This window comes from Mirounga angustirostris, unplaced genomic scaffold (assembly GCF_029215605.1).
Source record: "Mirounga angustirostris isolate CCGP_5_RB_7025 unplaced genomic scaffold, mMirAng1.0.hap1 SCAF_10, whole genome shotgun sequence".
In the NCBI taxonomy this organism is placed as follows: domain Eukaryota; kingdom Metazoa; phylum Chordata; class Mammalia; order Carnivora; family Phocidae; genus Mirounga; species Mirounga angustirostris.
This window is the reverse complement of record NW_026991718.1, coordinates 18,567,566-18,586,141: the sequence shown is the minus strand read 5'-3', so window position 1 is coordinate 18,586,141 and position 18,576 is coordinate 18,567,566. Positions and strand designations below refer to the sequence as shown.

At 43.0% G+C, this 18,576-nt stretch overlaps 1 protein-coding gene across 11 annotated transcripts in view; it reads right to left on the bottom strand.

Moving 5' to 3' along the window:
• Window positions 1-14,872: 14,872 nt before the first annotated feature.
• The window catches only part of KLHL29 (kelch like family member 29), a 303,589-nt gene continuing 299,885 nt past the window's right edge, over window positions 14,873-18,576 (bottom strand). For 10 of the 11 annotated variants that reach the window (XM_064571915.1, XM_064571916.1, XM_054509614.2 and 7 more), the window contains one exon: window positions 14,873-16,703. In XM_064571915.1, coding sequence (XP_064427985.1) covers window positions 16,520-16,703 — 184 coding nt within the window. In that variant the 3' untranslated portion in view covers window positions 14,873-16,519. The remainder of the gene's footprint in view (window positions 16,704-18,576) is intronic. The other variant, XR_010405449.1, reaches the window with a different exon arrangement.

Here is an 18,576-nt window from a genome sequence, read left to right as displayed (position 1 = left end):
GCTTTTAAACTCTGCTTTGTCTGTAGTGATACCCATTTTTTGTACCTGAAATTGACAATTTCTGTCTTCTCTTTCTCTCTCTCTCTCTCTCTTTTTTTTCTTGGTCAGTCTATTTTTACTCATCTTTTCAAAAAACTAGTTTTTGGTTTCATGGACTTTTCCCTATTTTTTTCATTTTCTCTCTGAGTTTTCTGATTTCTCAAGTTAATGTCCTTCCTTCTGTTTGTTTTATGCTTAGTTTCTTAAATGGGAAGTTTAGATTATTGGTTTGAGATTTTTTCTTTTTTAATACAAAGATTTACTGTTAAAATTTATAAGCAATGTTTTAGTGGCATCCCACACATTTTGATATGTTGTATCTTCTTTTTCATTCATTTAAAAATATTTTCTACTTTACCTTGAAACTTCCTCTTTGACTACTGGATTATTTAAGTGTGTATTGTTTAATTTTCAAATACTTGGGATTTCCCAGATTCTGTGTTGGGTTCTCATCTAATTCTGTTGTGGTCAAAGAACATACTGTGTATGATTTTAATTCTTTTAAATCTATTCTGGTTGGTTTTGTTACCTAGCGTATGATCTATCTTGGTTAATTTTTTTTTTTTTTTTTTTAAAGCTCCACATTTCTCTCTCTCCCTCAATCTCTCTATCTCTATACCCAACGTGGGGCTTGAACTCAGGACCCCAAGATCAAGAGTTGCATGTTCTACCTACCGAGCCACTCAGGTGCCTCTTGGTTTTAATGGTTTATATTGACCTGAAAAAAAAAAAAAGTGTATTCTGTTGTTGGGTGGAGGGTTCTGTAGTGTGAGATCACACTGGTTGCTTGTGTTGTTCAAGTCTCTGATGTTCAAGTCTCTGATGCTGATGTTCTGTCTACTTATCTCAGTTACTAAGTGAGGAGTGTTGAACTCTCCAACCATAACTGTGGATTTGTCTATTTCTCCTTTTAGTTCTGTCATTTTTTGTGTCCTAAACCAATGCTCTTTTGTTAGTTGCATACACATTTGGGATTTGTTATGTCTTCTTGGTGAATTGGGCCTTTTATAATTAGATAATATTCTTCTTTGTCCCTGGTAATTGTCCTTGTTCATAGTCTTCTTTGTCTGTTATTAATATAGCTATTTAAGTTTTTTTTTTTTAATTAGTGTTTGTGTGGTATGTCTTTTTTTTTTTAAAGATTTATTTATTTATTTATTTATTTGAGAGAGAGAGAGCACATGAGAGGGAGGAGGGTCAGAGGGAGAAGCAGACTCCCTGCCAAGCAGGGAGCCCGATGCGGGACTCGATCCAGGGACTCCAGGATCATGACCTGAGCCGAAGGCAGTCGCTTAACCAACTGAGCCACCCAGGCGCCCCATGTGTGGTATGTCTTTTCCTATCACCCTACTTTCTTTTGCCCTAGCCTTTCATCTTTCCATACATAGAACTTCCTTCTCCAATAAGAAATATGGCTCCCATTATCCTGAATATATTTCCTCTCTAAATCCTTAATTACATAAAAAGTAGTTAAATAAGGGTTAACTCATACCACTGAAAAAAATCCTTACTAAATAGAATTCAAATTATGTTTATAGAGCTTTTTATCTTTAGTCTGAGGGCATATAGTCTAAATACTGTGTTCAAAAGTTACTTGGGTTAATCTCCTTCTTCTCCTCTACCCCCATCTACTCTGGTTATGTTATTGTTTGAAATAAAACATAGTTAGATTCTTTTGGGTTTTTTTGTGTTCAGTTTTTTTAAAAAATATTTTATTTATTTGACAGAGAGAGAGAGCGAGAGCAGGCACACAAGCAGGGGGAGTGAGAGAGGGAGAAGCAGGCTCCCTGCTGAGCCACCCAGGTGCCCCTTTTTGTGTTCAGTTTTAAGGTCCCTCCCATCCTTATTTGTTTTAGTGTGTAAAACATTAACATATTTATAAAAGTCATAACTATTCAAAAATAGTTAGACCCAGAGAAGTGTCACTGCCCTCATCCTTTCCACCATGGAAGTAGCCAATATCATTAGTTTCTTTTTATCTGTCCGGTGTTCCTTTTGCTAAAATAAATATTCATGTACATTTTGTTATTCTCCCCCCCTTATTCTTACACAAAAGGGAGTTATTATAATAATCCTTGCACGTTGTTTTTTTTTAAATATTAATAAGCTTTCTTGTTGTTGTAGTTTTAGGTTTGCAGAAAAACTGAGCACAAAGGACAGAGTTCCCTTATATCTCCTTACCTACCCACCCCCTTGCCCCACCAGTTCCCCTATTATTAACATCTTACATTACTGTGGTACATTTATTACATTTATGAGCAAATATTGATATGTTATCTTGTTCTTGTTATTTATTAAGTAGGCTCTATACCCAGCATGGAGCCCAACGCAGGGCTTGAACTCAAGACCCTGAAATCAAGACTTGAGCCAAGATCAAGAGTTGGATGCTTAACCAACTGAGCCACCCAGGTGCCCCTTGATGCATAATTAACTAAAGTCCATAGTTTACATTAGGGCTCATTCTTTGTATTGTACATTCTATGCATAGGTTTTGACAATTGTATGGCATATATTCATCATTGCAGTATCGTTAAGAATCATTTCACTGCCCTGAAAACCTCTCGTGCTCCACCTATTCATTCCTTGTTTCCTCCCCTGGCAACTACTGATCTTTTTACTGTCACCATAGTTTTTCGTTTTCCAGAATGTCATGGAGTGAGAATCAGGTAGTATGTAACCTTTTCAGATTGGCTTCTTTGACTCAGCAATATGCATTTAAAGTTCTCTCATGTCTTTTCGTGGCTTGATAGCTCATTTTTTTTTTTTTTTAAACACAGTAACAGGGGCGCCAGGGTGGCTCAGTCGTTAAGCGTCTGCCTTTGACTCGGATCATGATCCCAGGGTCCTAGGATCGAGCCCCACATCGGGCTCCCTGCTCAGTGGGAAGCCTGTTTCTCCCTCTCCCACTCCCCCTGCTTGTGTTCCCTCTCTCGCTGTGTCTCTCTCTCTCAAATAAATAAACACAATCTTTAGAAACAACAAAAAGAAAACACAGTAACATTCCATTGTATGGATGTACTATAGTCTGTTATCCATTCGCCTATTAAAGGACATCTTGGCTGCCTCCAAGTTTTGGCAGTTTTGAGTAAAGCTGCTATAAATATTCATGTGCAGGTTTTTGTGTGAACATAAGTTGGCAACTCATTGGGTAAATACCAAATATCGTGATTGCTAGATTATATGGAAAGAGTATGTTTAGTTTTGTAAGAAGCTGCCAAACTGTCTTCCAAAATGGCTATACTATTTTACGTTCACACCAGTAACAAGTGAGAGTGAGAGCCTAATGTTCCATATCCTCCCCAAAATTTGATATTGTCCGTGTTTTTGATTTTGGCCTAATAGGTGTGTAATAGTATCTCATTTTTTTTTTTAAAGATTTTATTTATTTATTAGAGCGCGCGTGTGCGCGTGAGCATGGTCGGGGGAGGGTCAGAGGGAGAAGCAGACTCCCTGCTGAGCAGGGAGCCCGATGCAGGACTGGATCTCCGGACCCCAGGAACATGACCTGAGCCGAAGGCAGACACCCAACGACTGAGCCACCCAGGTGCTCTTATTTTTTTTTTTTAAAGATTTTATTTATTTATTTGAGAGAGAGAGAATGAGAGAGAGCACATGAGAGTGGGGAGGGGCAGAGGGAGAAGCAGACTCCCCGCCGAGCAGGGAGCCCGATGCGGGACTCGATCCAGGGACTCCAGGATCATGACCTGAGCCGAAGGCAGTCGCTTAACCAACTGAGCCACCCAGGTACCCAGTAGTATCTCATTTTTATTTTTTATTTATTTTTGAGGGAGAGAGAGAAAGCATAGTGGGAGGGGTAAGGAGGGGCAGAGGGAGAGGGAGAGAGAGAATCCTAAGCAGGCTCCATGCTGGGCTGATGTGGGGCTCGATCTCAGGCCCTGAGATCATGTTCTGAGCTGAAATTAAAAGAGTTGGAAGCTTAACCAACTGAGCCACCCAGGTTCTAACTTGTAATTCCCTGAAGATGTGGTGTTGAGCATCTTTTCATATGTTTATTTATCATCTTTATATGGGAAGATGTTGGTTTAAATCTTCTATTTTTAAATTGAATTGTTTTTGTATTGTTGAGTTTTTTTTTTTAATATTTTATTTATTTGAGAGAGAGAGATGGGGAGAGAGTATGAGCAATGGAGAGGAGGCAGAGGGAAAGGGAGAAGCAGATTCCCCACTGAGCAGGGAGCCTGACATGGGGGCCTGATCCCAGGACCTTGAGATCATGACCTGAGCTGAAGGCAGACACTTAACTGAGCCACCCAGGCTCTCCTGAGCTTTTTTTTTTTTTTTTAATGATCTTATTTTTAAGTCATCTCTACACCCAACGTGGGGCTCAAATTTACAATCCCAAGATCAAGAGTCCCATGCTGTACCACCTGAGCCAACTAAGCCTGCATTGTTGAGTTTTAAGAGTTCTTTGTATAATTTGAATAATAGTCCTTTATCAGAGGTGTATTTTGCAAATATTTCATCCCAGTCTGTGGCTTATTTTTCATTTCTTAACTGTGTCTTTATCACTTTACTTTTAATTTCTCTATATTATTATATTTCAAGTAGGTTTCTTTTAGAAAGAAAGCTGTATCTTTTTAGTTCTTTTTAAAAAATCTCACAGTCTCTGTTTTTAAGTTGGGATATTTAGATTATTTACATTTAATGTAATTTTTAAAAATTGTGGTAAAATATACATAAAATTTATCATCCTAAACATTTTTTGGTATACAATTAGTGGTATTCAGTATATTCACATTGTTGTGCAACTATCATTACTCTCCATTTCCAGAACTCTTTTTTTTTTTTTTTTGGTAAAGATTTTATTTATTTTAGGGAGAGAGAGAGCACAAGCAAGCATGGGGGGGGAGGGGCAAAGGGAGAGGGAGAGAGAGAGAGCCTGTCAAGCAGACTCCACACTGAGCATGGAGCCGATGTGGGGCTCGATCTCACGACCCTGAGGTCATGACCTGAGCCAAAATCAAGAGTCAGACGCTTAACTGACTGAGCCACCCAGGCGCCCCTCCAGAACTCTATCTTGGAAAACTGAAACTCTACTTATTAAGGAACAACTCCTCATTTCCCTCCTCCCCACAGCCTCTGGCAACCGCCATTCAACTTTCTGTCTCTGAATTTGACTACTCTAGGCACCTCATAAAAGTGGAATCATACTGTATTTGTCCTTTGTGACTAGCTTATTTCACTTAGCCAGAATTTCCTTTCTTTCTGAGGTTGAATACTATTCTGTTGTATGTATATATCACATTTTAAAAATCCATTAATCCATTAATGGGCACTTGGGTGGCTTCCACCTTTTGGCTGTTGTGAATAATGCTGTGGATGTGGGTGTACAAATATCTCTTTGAGTCCCTGCTTTCAATTCTTTTGGGTATACGACCAGAAGTGGAATTGCTGGGTCATATAGTAATTCTATTTTTAGTTTTTTGAAGAACCGCTGTACTGTTTTCATTTTACATTCCCACCAACAGTGCACAAAGGTTCTAATTCCTCCCCATTCTCCTCAACACTTGTTTTCTGCATTTTTGATAACAGCCATCCTAATGGCCGTGAGGTGGTTTACATTTAATGTAATTATTGATGTGTTTGGATTTAACTGTCATTTTATTTGATCTTTTCTGTTTGCCTCCTCTTTTTTATTCCTCTATTTCCCCTTTCCTGGAATCTTTTGGATGATTTAAATATGGTTTAGTATATCATTTTAATGTATCTGTTGGTAAAAGGGGCTTTGCAGGGGCGCTTGAGTGGCTCAGTCGTTGGGCGTCTGCCTTTGGCTCAGGTCATGATCCCGGGGTCCTGGGATAGAGCCCCGCATTGGGCTCCCTGCTCAGCAGGAGGCCTGCTTCTCCCTCTCCTGCTCCCCCTGCTTGTGTTCCCTCTCTCACTGTCTCTGTCAAATAAATAAATAAAATCTTTAAAAAAAAGGGCGGTGCTTTGCAGATATGATTAAGGATTATGAGATTGGGCCCAGTGTCATCACAAGGGTACTTACAAGAGGGAGGCAGGACAATCAGAGTCAGGAAACGGAAATGTGATGACAGAGGCAGAGGTTGGAGTGACGTGTTCTGAAGACGGAGGAAGGGGGCACAAGCCAAGGAATATAGGCAGCCTCTAGAAGCTGAAAGAGGCAAGGAAAAAAGGTTCTTCCCTGGAGCTCCAGGAAGGAACACAGGTCTGTTGACACCTTGGTTTTAGCTCATGAAGGCCCATTTTTTTACTTCTGGCCTCCAGAATCATAGGGTAGTACATTTGTGTTATCCTAATCCACTAACGTAATGTCTTACCGCGGCAGTAGGAAAATGATACAGCTCCACATGTGCACCACCCAGGGAGAGGCCAGTCTGGGATCTCACACCCTTTGCTCTGTTGATTTGGGTCAGTTCTATGCGTGTGCAACTCAGGATTTCATACAATAAGTTAAAGGGCCTCATTCTCCTGCTCCCTCCTTTATGAGATCTCCCACACTCTTGGGCTCCCAAGAGCACCCTTTCCTGGTGGTCTGGCTGGAAAGAGAGAAAAGAAGCTAAAGGGATATGCCCATTGTCATTGTCATTGCTGCCCTGGGTTTAGGTCTGGTGAGTCCGAGAGAGATTTTTCCTTCTGAGATCCTGGCTGCCCTAGAGCGTGATCTGGGACATAGAGGAGATAAAAGGCAAACTCGGGAATTGACCACCATGTGGGTCATTGTGTGAGTGCTGTGTTTCCCGTCCAGTTCGTTTGCTTTATGTATTTTTCAGAGTCCTTAGGTAATTGCTTATGTCTTTTGTCCAGGACTTCTGGTTGTAATCAGTGGGAGACAGAGAGAGTAGAGTGTGCCTACTGAATCTTAACCAGAACCAGAAATTCTTTCATTTCTTTGTTATTTTAAGAAATTTCCTGCCTTTTTTTCCCTTCTGTTTGTCATAAAGCATTACCTAATGTTTTTTGTTTTAACTCTTACATTCTTTCTACTTTAGTGTACGTTTCTAATGTGATTTTGTTTCCTAATTCTCATCTTCTCTGTATCATTCCAATTTTAGTATATGTACTGCTGAAGCAAGCACTCTAATTCTTCCTGACTTATTTCGTATCCTTTGTGAGTTTTTCTAATTCTGGTTTATATTGTTTTTTCATTCTTCTGTTACTGTTTTATGTCCTTTGGCTTGTTTTGAAATAGTAGGTCATAGTTTTCATGTATTTTGTAGGCATGTCTTTCTGGAGGGCTTTTATTGCCTATAGGGGGGTAGCCTTCTCCTTTTAAAATTTTTTCTTGTAATATATTTATATGGGATTTTCCCTCAGTCCTTTTGTTGCTCACTTTTATATGAAATTTTCTTGAACTTTTAGAAGGAAGCCTGAATTTCACAGTGCTAGAGCTCTCTCTTCTGTTATTTTTGTGAAGTGTTTAAATACAGGATTGCTTAATTTCTGAAATCTCTTGATTTTGTTCCCCTCCTCTACTTTTATCTGGGTCTCTCTTTTATCCCTGTGCTGTTCAGTTTAGGCTTTGTCTGTACGGGGTGTGGTCCTGAAAGGGGGCTTTGGCATATTGGTTTTAAAGATTCACAAGGCTTATATTTACCACGGAAGCCTTGCCCTCACCTGAGGACTGAAATTTGCAAGGCTTCTCGGCTCAGGTGCCCTTAGCTCTGCCCCCAGCTCTCCAGCGAGTGTCTTTGGGTATTCTTAATTCCATTAGATGCCCATGGCTCTCCTCCTCACATATGGACCACAGTCTTCTAGGTGTTAGTGGTTTGATCCTACCCACTTGGGCTTGGGAGTTCCAGACATTGCTTGTCACTTAGTTTTGTTTTAGATGTTATCCATGAGTCTATGAATTTTTCATCATGGTTTCTGTTTTTAATGGGCTCTTCAGAAAGATTAAAAAAAAAAACTATACAGACATTGCCACCATCCTCCACCTCTGTTGTTTTTATGCAAAGTGATGCTCTTGTGCTAAGAATGAGGGGTTCTAAGTAGGAAGCATAAAGGGGAGAGGTGAAGGTTTACAGTAGTCACTGATGGAAGTAGGGAGCTCTTCAGGAATGGTGAGAATAAGGTAAGTTCATAGGTGAGGGTGGGGACCATGTATGAGTCATGGCACCAGCCTATGTGAATGTGCGTTGTTTCCCCTTGTAGGTATCACCCCAAATGAAGCCTCAGAGGAGGCTGATAGCTGGATTAGGATTATAGTTAGGATTGTAATTTTGCCTTGTTGGCCTGATTGAAGGACCAGAATGTTAGGTGGTTGAGATAACTTTTGGGAGAGGAATTCCATTCCTGGGTATAAGTGGACGTGAAACCAGGGTAGCCAGGGTAGGGCTGCTAACTTGGGAGGCAATGGAAAGGATCTAAGAACTAAAAATCTGTAATGAAACTAAAGAGCAAATAAAAAAGGGGAACCATGTGAATGTGCTAGATGGAGACTGTTGTCAGAGCTAGAGTTGAAGATTTCTTAGGTAGAACAGATACAGGATAAAAAAAGAAGAGTCTAGTATCAGGTGCAGTTTCATGTATTTGATCCCTGTAAGTTATCAAATGCTCTGGAATTTCCAATTTCTCAACAAATGGTGAATCCATAGGCATTACCCTAAAATTGTCACAGTAGCTCATTGAGAGCCACAGGTAAAACCACAGGCTTAAAAATCTTTAGAACTATTAATAAAAAACACATGAAGAGTCTGAATCATGTGTCTGTGGCTATCTACACCGAGCACAGAGCTTTTCTACTGTTCTCATTATAGCAACAAAGCAAAATTAATTTTGATATGATATGAGATAGCATTATTTCTAAACATTGCATATAGTTACTTTGCTTATAGCATAAAGTTCCTTGGGCAAGTGTTGGAAATTAATTACAAATTTCTATTTTAGCATTTTAATGAGTGCAAAGTATTTTAACAAGACTTTGCAACAAAATATCCCTTTAAAAAGAAATGTGACAATCCAGAAGTAGCATTATACTTAATATGTTACTGAAATAAAGGTTATTTGTGGTGGGAAGTCTCAAACTACTTCACATATTTAAAAGAAACATCAGTAAGCTGTCAGTTCTGTAGTTTACCAGAGTTTAATAAGGAAATTTCTTTAATAAGAATATGTTTAAAATGGAGTTGGTAGCAAAAGAAAGGAGTAATTGCCTATCACACTATAAAAAATCAGTTTCACATCTTTGGAATGTTTCTTTACACTAATTTCCACATTGTTTGAACTTAAATATATATACACAGAATCAAAAAAGCAAAAGATCATCAAAAAGCACTTTTTTTCCCCACATGCTCAAGATTTTAAAGCTGGAATTGGATGGAAATGTATCTCATTATTAACACAAATGTTAATCTAAACACATATTAAATAGAATTTTTTTGTTTTAATAGATTTTAATGAGAATTAAATATGAAAGTTTTTGAATTTTCAGTGTTGATGGGACAAGTGATTGACTTCTCTGTTCCCTGATCTCTGTTGCTGTCAGTCCCCTTGTTGAGAAGATTATCATGTTGTTCAAAATAAATAAGTAAAGTACAAAATGCCTGAGAATCTTTCCCAGAAATTGTCAGGTCACACGTTTGCAACTATCACTGGATATGTGAGTTGGGTATTTTAGCTGTGTAGAGTGGTTATAATGTTATTGTTTATTTCAATCTTTTTATAGTACAGCGTAAGAGATGCTGAAGTCCTTTTGGCACTTAGAAAATTGCAGTGAAACATATTTTGCTGTAGTCAGAAAAAAGATTTGTTGACTTTAAAGAATACTGATCTTCTAACATAGAAAAATGTATCGATTTATTATAAGAAATATTTTGAGAATCCTAAATCAGAATTTGCTTCTGAATCTTTCACAATATTACCTTTACTCTCTCTTGTGCATTTTTCAAAGATGAGGGTCAGATGTATTGACCCCAGAATCCTATTGACTGTTTGAACTTGTTTGTTTGTTTGTTTGTTTATTTGAGAGAGCAAGTGTGTGCATGTGTGTGCACCGGGGTGGGGCGGGTCAGAGGGAGAGCGAAAGAGAGAATCCTAAGCAGGCTCCACGCCCAGGGTGGAGCCTGATGCAGTGCTCAGTCTCATGACCCTGAGATAATGACCTGAGCCAAAATCAAGAGTCAGATGCTTAACCAACTGAGTCACCCAGGTGCCCCTTGTATCATTAATTTTAGAAGAAAAGAAAAGTTTTCTAGATTTCGGGGTGGGGGGAGCAATTTGTGGCCAAATAATTTGGAAAACACTACCTTGTGTATCTACTTTAGTAAAATTGGAGTGAGTGTTAGTCTGTTTTTGACCCTGAGAAGTTCTCTAGTAAAGAAACCTGTTTAGCCTTGTTAAACCTAGCATTTCCCAAATTTATTTAATCTCAACACCTTGCACAGTATACAAAAGTTTGTAGCAGCATTATTCTTAATGGTTCAAATGTGGAAGCAACCCAAATGTCCATCAGCTGATGGAAAACAAAACGTATCCATTTAAAAAAATTGTAGTAATCTCTGCCCAACATGGGGCTTGAATTCACGACCCTGAGATCAAGTTGCATTCTCTACCAACTGAGCCAGCCAGGCGCCCCAAAATGTATCAATTTTTATATATACCCACTTAATATACCTGCTCAGTGGAGTATTATTTGGCCATAACAAGGAATGAAGAACTGATACACACTACAACATATAGGTGAATCTTGAGAACACTATGCTAAGTGAAAGAAGCCAGAGACAGGAGACCACATGTCATATGATTCCATTTGTATGATGTGTCCCTAATAGGCTAATTCCTAGAAACAGGAAGTAGTTTAGTGGTTACCATGCACTAGCAGTGGGGAAGTGGAGGGTGACTGCTAATGGACTCCAGTTTCTTTTTGCAATGGTGAAAATGATCTGCAACTAGGTAGTCGTGATGGTAGCTCAACTCTGTGAATATACTAAAAGCCACTGAATTGTATACTTTAAAAGGGTGAATTTTATCATACGTGAATTATATGTCAATAAAGCTGTTATTTTAAAAATAACCATAAGAAAGAAGCTATAGCAACAACTAAGGCAAGAAGTCATGAGGGCTTAAAATAAGGTAGTGGGATGGAGAGGTACGAGAGCCTGGAGGTGTGAACTGGGGAGTCCCGAAGACTGATTTTTACCAGCAAGGATGCAGAGTCCCCAGGCTGAAACCTTGAGGAGAGGGTCTGATGGGCCCCATGGTGCACAGGTCTGCATGAGCAGTGGCTGGCTTCCCCGAGAATGAAGTTCTATACATATGGCAAATGAAAATGCTTTAGCAAAAACTGTTGCTTCTTTGGTCATCTGTAGACCACAAGGATGGCCAAAGCAGTGCACAGAACCATAGCCTTGCCTTTATACTCTTCATAACTCCAAACCTTTTTCATGCTGCCAGTAGAGTTTGAGTAATCTGGCTGTCACTACTCAGGGTGAGGTGCCCTGTGGAGGGGAAGGCGAGGGCATGGCCCTCACCTGCTGAGAACATAGTCTTACTGACCTGGTGTGATCCACTCAAAGGCTGTCCTCAGCTTTCATGAGGAAAGACACTCAAGTGACCAGCCAAATGTTACCTAGAGGGCAACAGAGCCTCATGGGTTATAGATTTGGGAAGGTAAGCACCCAGTTTGGATTATCTGATTTTTGCCATCCTGTGGTAAAGGCAGACTTCTTGGAGTTGGCTTCACATTTTCATCAGTCCCTTGACTCAGGTGGGGGAGCACTTTAACCTACCTCTTGGATGCCAAGGTCAGGGTATGCCCTTTAGAGCTGAGGTTGGTGCAGCCAATACCAGGGCTGTTTTTCCCTTTTCTTTACTCTCCCAGGCCAGAGTTGTGGTCGGCAAGAATGTTAGGAATCTCTTAAGAGTTTATTACAGAGTGAAGGCTCCCAGGAGGAGTTTTAAATGAGGCAGCAATGGCTGGTCTAATATCTTACATCAGTGGACTCTTTCCCTCCCCCAGAGCCATTTCCTGTGTAAAGCCAAAGCCTTCCGTGGAGGAGTCAGTGCATTGCTGAGATTCTTACCAGGCAAAGGGAAGACTGCTTCCCAAGAGGACCATGTCTAACATGGAGTGGCTTGTCTGTCATATTCGCAGAATTCTTTTTCTTAGTACAGATTTCTGAGGGAGATTGGAAAGGAGGAAGAAGTCTTAGTCTTGGAGAGGCCGTGTGAGGTAGCACGGAGTCTCACGGAGCAGGGTTCGAGGGCCAGGGTGCCTTAGACCAACCCTGTTTCATGTCTGGACCCTGTGCAGCAGGGATAGCCATCGTGGGATTGTTAGGAGGACTGGACGTGATAATGTACGGAGAGCACTCGGGGTATGGCATAACTATTCCTGCATAGAGCTCACTTAATTTTTCTAAGATTGTTTCTTCTTCAAGAGTGAAGAAGATGCCCTGTGACTTTTAGGGTAGTTGAGAGGATCAAATGAGATAAGTATGCAATTATGCTATACCAAGATTTGATTGAGATTTAATTAGAAAAGCCCTTCACAAGGATCTTGGTAATCCGTTCCAGAGTTAGCACTAATACATTTATCCTTATGTTGAACTAGAATTTTTCCTTCTTTATTATTGTCCTTTTCAGCTCACTTGGCCTTCTAAGAACCCAAAGTTCATTTGTTTCATGAAAATCTTCGTGCACTGAAAGATATATTCCACTCACCCCTAGCCTTTAGGTTTAAAAAAAAAATCTTGATTATTACTGCAATTTTCTCATCTGTAGTTCTTTGTTACTTTATTCTAAACTCTAACTTTTCCATTGCTTCTGGTGGTCAAAATAAGAAATGATCTTTGAGAATTTCTTGGACTAAAATATAGGGGAAAGTTTACTTTCTATCCTCGATTCCCCATTAAAATATCTATATCTTTTATTAGAAAAGCAACGTCTCTTTATATACATTTTGGAGAAGAGGGAAGGAAAACTGCCCACAGTTGTGTGAGTACAATTAATAGTTTTATGACTGCACATCTGGTTGTTTTTATATACATATTTTATGTGTCTTTGTAGCTTATCTATCTTTATACGTATCTTACAGAATCGGAATCACATACAAATAGGAATCTTACAATGTTGTTTATATTACTGCTTGTCTTTAGCACCTAACTCATAGAATTGTAAGGATTCGGTGCTTTAAGTGCTTAGCACAGTGTCTGGCATAAAGTTAGTGTCCATAGGTGGGAGCTAGTTATTCTATGACATTTCCTGAGCGGTGCCCAGAAGTGGATTTACTGGGTCAGGTACCTTTTGGGCTCTTGATACATGGCATCTGCCACATTGCTTTCTAGAAGCCGTTTCAGTTCCTCAAGCCCTTGGCAGTAAAGAGTTTCTCCGCTCCTCGTTAGCACTTGGAGCTCCCCCCAGCAGCTCCCCACTTTGTTTTTAGGTTTGGGAAGCTAATTCAGTAGGTGCAGATAATGCCTCGTTATTGAAGTGTCATTATTTCATAACTGGATGTTGAACTTGTCTTACACTTACTAGCAATGTTTCCTCTTGTAGGGGCTGTCTATGACCTACCTAATAAGCGGAATCACTGAATGTTTTCTTACTGAATTATGTAGGCTCTTTAATAAAGATATTAATCCTTTGTCATATGGACAGCAAATCTTTTTCCTGACTGTTTTCTTCCTATTTTGGTTGCAATTTTTTTTTTTTAATTCACACATGCACACATGCGTGCACACACGTACACACAATGTGATCCATCTCCTCTGTGCCCGACCCTCGCCAGGTCTGATGGTAGTAGCTTGAGTTCAACAAGAGAGACTCCTCCCATAGTTACACGGGCTCCTGATAGAGTGGTCACACATGTCTTTCATGGTGAAAGTACACAGACTCTTCACAGACCCAGAGAACACATTTCCCTTGATTTGGGGAAAGAGGGTAGAGAAGGAAGGAGCTAACAAAACTATTGCTTGGTTTTTATAACAGGTGATAATTTCAGCTCTTCGTGATTAGAATCTTCTACACATTCTCCATCCTTTCCTCTAGGACTGGTGTTTCTGAAGATACCATTGCAGATATTTATTTGGCAAATGTCTGCTCAACCATCATAGGCTTCAGCCGAGTCCTCTGAAGAACTCCCACTCCCACCTATCCTGATCCACCTTCTTCACGTGTTTTCTTGCAAGAGGAGGCTAGGTCTTAGTGAGATTTGGGGACTGAGGGCGTGGGGCTCTTCACATGGATGAAATGCTGGTGAATCTCCCTTTTCCTACTACCCTGTTTAAATTTAAACTTCTTTCCCTGAAAGAGAGTGAGCAATCCTACCTGGCACCCAGGGAAGCCTTGTGTGGATATCCTTAGTAGAGCAAAGTCGGTCTGTATGTTCCCTTGCTAAGGAGTCCTGTCCTTTCTCATCACCAAGGTCTGCACTTACAGTCTCTAATAGAGCCCGGACGGCTGATGGGTGAAAGAAGGAGCAGGCCTCCGTGGGGTTTCTCATCGCTGTGGCCAGGATGGTGGCACACAAAGGCATTCCATTGGCTTCTGAGTCTAGATCTATAAATATATTTATTATAATATAACAAGAACTTAACAATAAACATATACTATGTACAATACCATTACAGAGAACCCTGTTTTGTATCATTCACAGAAATAGCCAGTTTTGCTCCAGTGTGAGAAGTGAGGAGAGAAACGGAATTTCAATGTCATCTGTGTCGAGTCTTGCTGACCCCTAACACCTCCTTTGGAGGCAGACACACACCAACGCTAACATTAGCCTTGCCCCAGGCAGTTAGAAATTTGTGCTCCAGTCCTTGGGTTCACACTTGCACCCTGTTTGACATAAATACTTTAAATGACATACAATGTATGTAGTTTTGTGCTTATTACTTTTTTAAAAGAATAAATAATATTAAAAACTGCATAACGAAGCTCGGTATCTTGTCCGAGTGGGAGCCACACTTGTAGTGCTAGAAGTCGATGCCCGACGTTAGAATTGGAATTTTGTGTCCTCAAATACCGAAAGGTGGAAAGCATGTCCTGTCCTTTTCTCCTTAGAAATGGTTTTTATCATGAAATGACGGCAAGTTGACTTCCTGGATAGAAAAATGGTAAATGCGTATTTGGTACCAACTTCAACTAAACGGCGCAGTGACGGCGGCTCTCTTCTTGCCCTGGGATGGAAACTGATCACCGCGTGAGGTTTGAGGGTCTGAGGACTGGCAGGAAGGCCTTTCTGTCATGAGCCACGGTGTGACCCCCCTCCTGGCTTCCCCTTCCTCTGGTTCGTCTGCTACAGGAAGAGTGATTCTGCTCATGCCCCTCAGGCCTTGGCTGTCATGGCTCGTCTACAAAGGCTGTCCCCATCCTGAGAGCTCTTGTAGCAGGTGCCTTAATATATAGCTATAAATATCAAAAATAGTCTCCTGTGCTTTGTAGACATTTATTCTCCCTCCCTTCCTCCTTCCCTTCCCACCCGGCCTGGGTCCTCAGCTTTACCTCATGGAGGGAGCCGGACTGGTGTCATGAGCCAGGACTGGTTTCCTTCTAGAACAGAATCTTCTTTGACAACGCCTCCAGGAGGCACAGCTCTTGATGGGGCTGTCTGGGAGTTACATTTTTTAAAAAATAAAACGGGGGCCCTCACCCCCACCCAGGAGAGATCCTCTATTCTGCACATAGAAAAAATTAGAGCGAATGCCCCACTCCGGCACAACCTACAAAGAGCTTTGGGAATTCCTGCATGGTCCTCTCATGGCCTCCTTCTCTCAGTACTTAAAAATAGCCTTTTTGTTTATCAAGAAAATGCCTTGGAAATCTAAATAATTCATATCGGACAAGAGAAAGCTAGCACAGTCACCTGTCCTTTCTCCAGCAAAAACACGGTAGAAAAACCTGTGAGGGACAAAGGTTCTCCCAGCCGTCCCCGGGCTGCCCCTGCACGGCTGCTCCAGCCACATTGGGCTCGGCACCGGTGGCCGGACCTCCCTTCTGCCCGGCGGGGACCAGGAGCCTCCTAGGCCTCGTGCCACACACAGTATTGTCCCTTCTCTTCTCTCGGCCACGGACAAGTGTAGATCGGTTAAAAACAAAAGTAGGAATCAAAGTGATAAGGACACTTTGATCTTATTCCAAAGAGAGCCTGACACCTAATATTGTCATAGGATAACTGATCTATGGTTGTTTAGGGATCAAGCTTGCTCTGCAGGAAGGAAAAATCAGCTTCTCTCTCCCAGTTGAAAAATATGTGAAACTCTATTGCACCGGGCAGAGCGAGCGCCTCCGTTCAGAGCAAGTGCCTTTGAAGGAGCCCCCAGGCCCAGCTGCTTGCATGGTTGTGGTTCCTGCTGCATGGAGCGCTATGCCCCCGTTTCCCCCAAAGGCGAGGATGATTTTCTACATTCAATGTAGAGAGTATTCAAAATGTTTAGCGCAGTGATTCCCTTGATTGTGTCTATCAACCTCTTGCGGGTGTTGCTGAACATTGATCACTGTGAGTAGCATACATGCCTCACCAGACTTGTCCAGTCTCGTCGTGGGCTTTCTGCAGACGTCAGCCGCTTTGAATATATTTCTTTATCACGACGCAGCCGTGTCTGAACACGGGGCAGGGCATGTGGGGTAGTAGGGTCCACGTGTTGGTCGCGGGCTCGTAGGCTTCCATGTTGCCCAGGGCAGGCCCCTCACTGCTGACAATGCCCCCAGTGGCATAAATCTTGCCGTCAAGCACCACGGCGCTGTCAGGGAGAGCGGGGAGAGAGTTAGCCATTTCACTTCCACCTCGGACCTGGAGGTGGACTCAGTACCCCGGCCCGGGGCAGGCTGCCTCTCCCCCTTTGCCAAAGGTCTGAGGGATCTCACTGCTTGCCTCTGTCCTGTGACCCGAGCCGTGTGTGTGTCCGCCCCGTCAGCTTTGAGACTCCAAGGCACAGGAAAGGAAAACCTTTCCTCTAGGGTTGGTCGGGGTGCCCTGCGTCTACCACCCTCCGAGCCGTGGGGGACATCCCGGGACCTGCCGGACCACCGAAAGGTGGCGGGGAGAACAGCCTTGTGTATGGGACCCTTGAATCTGTTCACTGAGCATTGTTTTGTGTTGCCCAGAGGCTTCGTACGGCTCCAATCGAGTAGAGAGCACGACTCACAGGGCTGATGGCAGACAGGATAATAAGGAGCCAAGTCTTAACCCAACACTGACTACCTGACCGTGAAATTCACCCTGGCCCCGGGAGGCTCCCTGCCCTGATTGCTGAGCACCAGGGGCCTGCTTCTGCCCACCGGTGACGGCCCGGCGTCCCCACCCGCGGCAGCCCGGGACACCTTCCTGTTGCCTGCCACCCTGTCGTCTCAGCGAGCTGTTCCCACGGCCAGAGCACCACCGCCTGCCCCTGTCTGCACGTCCCGTCTTCCCGCGGCTCAGCTCCCCCGTCCCACGTGCACCTACATCCACGCATCCGGCCCCCGTTTCTGCCGCATGTCAGCTAACGGCCCCGTCTTCTTGACTGTCCCCTGACGCTGAACAGGTGCCCTTGCAAAGTCACCTCTTTCTGAAATTCTGAGCCTGGAATGGAATGTGCCGGTCCAGACATCTTACCTGAGGTTTCCAGCCTTAGCCCCTGTAGTTGCCTGCCCCCTAGGGCCCTCCGATTTCTCCCTTGGTGGCACATCTTTCCCCTGCTTCTCTTGCAAGGCCCAGCTTACATCTCCGCACGGGCACGAAGTCTTTCTGGGCCCACTCTGAGTCTCCGGTGAGGCGCGCAAGTCCTCCCCACAAGTGGTGCTCAACCTCCAGGTGTGCTTATTGTGGACAGTGTAGTCAGAACGGCTTGCACGCCGCCACCATTGGAGTATGTGACGGGAAGGTAAGGCCCAGGAACCGCAGGCTCTTCGCGCTAATAGGACTTAGCGGTTATCTAGTCCAACCGCCTGCTTCATCAATAGGACAACTGCCCCAGAGAGCGCAAGTTGCTTGTCCAAGGTCCTAAGATAGGTTAGTAGTAGGTTACAGCTTTTCTAGCTCTGCTACACCAACTGCGGGTGCTGGGACTGGGGATCCCGTGATTACCTCCGCATGGGCGCAAGGTGTCTTCAAGAAAGATCTGCTATGTGAATGTTGAAAATGGGGTTTCTGGGACCCCTTTTTATATTTCCTTGTTCCTCTTGGTCTGGGAGGGGATGGGGCTAGAAGAGCAGGGTCTGCTGTCTCACTGCCCAAGGTGGTTAACTTTTCTGGGCCATGGGGCCGGGCAGACTGGGAACCAAGCCACACCCTGACCTCTACCTCTCTCTTCCTGTGGGGGCTGGTCCATGTGCGTGTCCGCCCCGTCAGCTTTGAGACTCCAAGGCAGCCGTGCCTCGCACCGCTCCCCAGATTCCGTGGTCAGAGCATCCCTTGGAAAGCCACCTGTCCCGTGTAGGGCAGCTGTCCTCACAGCAGCACCTTCACCTATCCCCGGACGTGTGGCCTCGAACGACCTGGGGCTGGTGCCTGTACGAAGCCCTCCATTTCTGGCTTGGAGATGGGTCAGCTGGAGCCCCCCGGGGGGGGCTTGCGGGCCTCGGGCTGCCCCCGGGCTCTTCCCATTCTGCCCTGGCCCTCATAGCCACACCTGC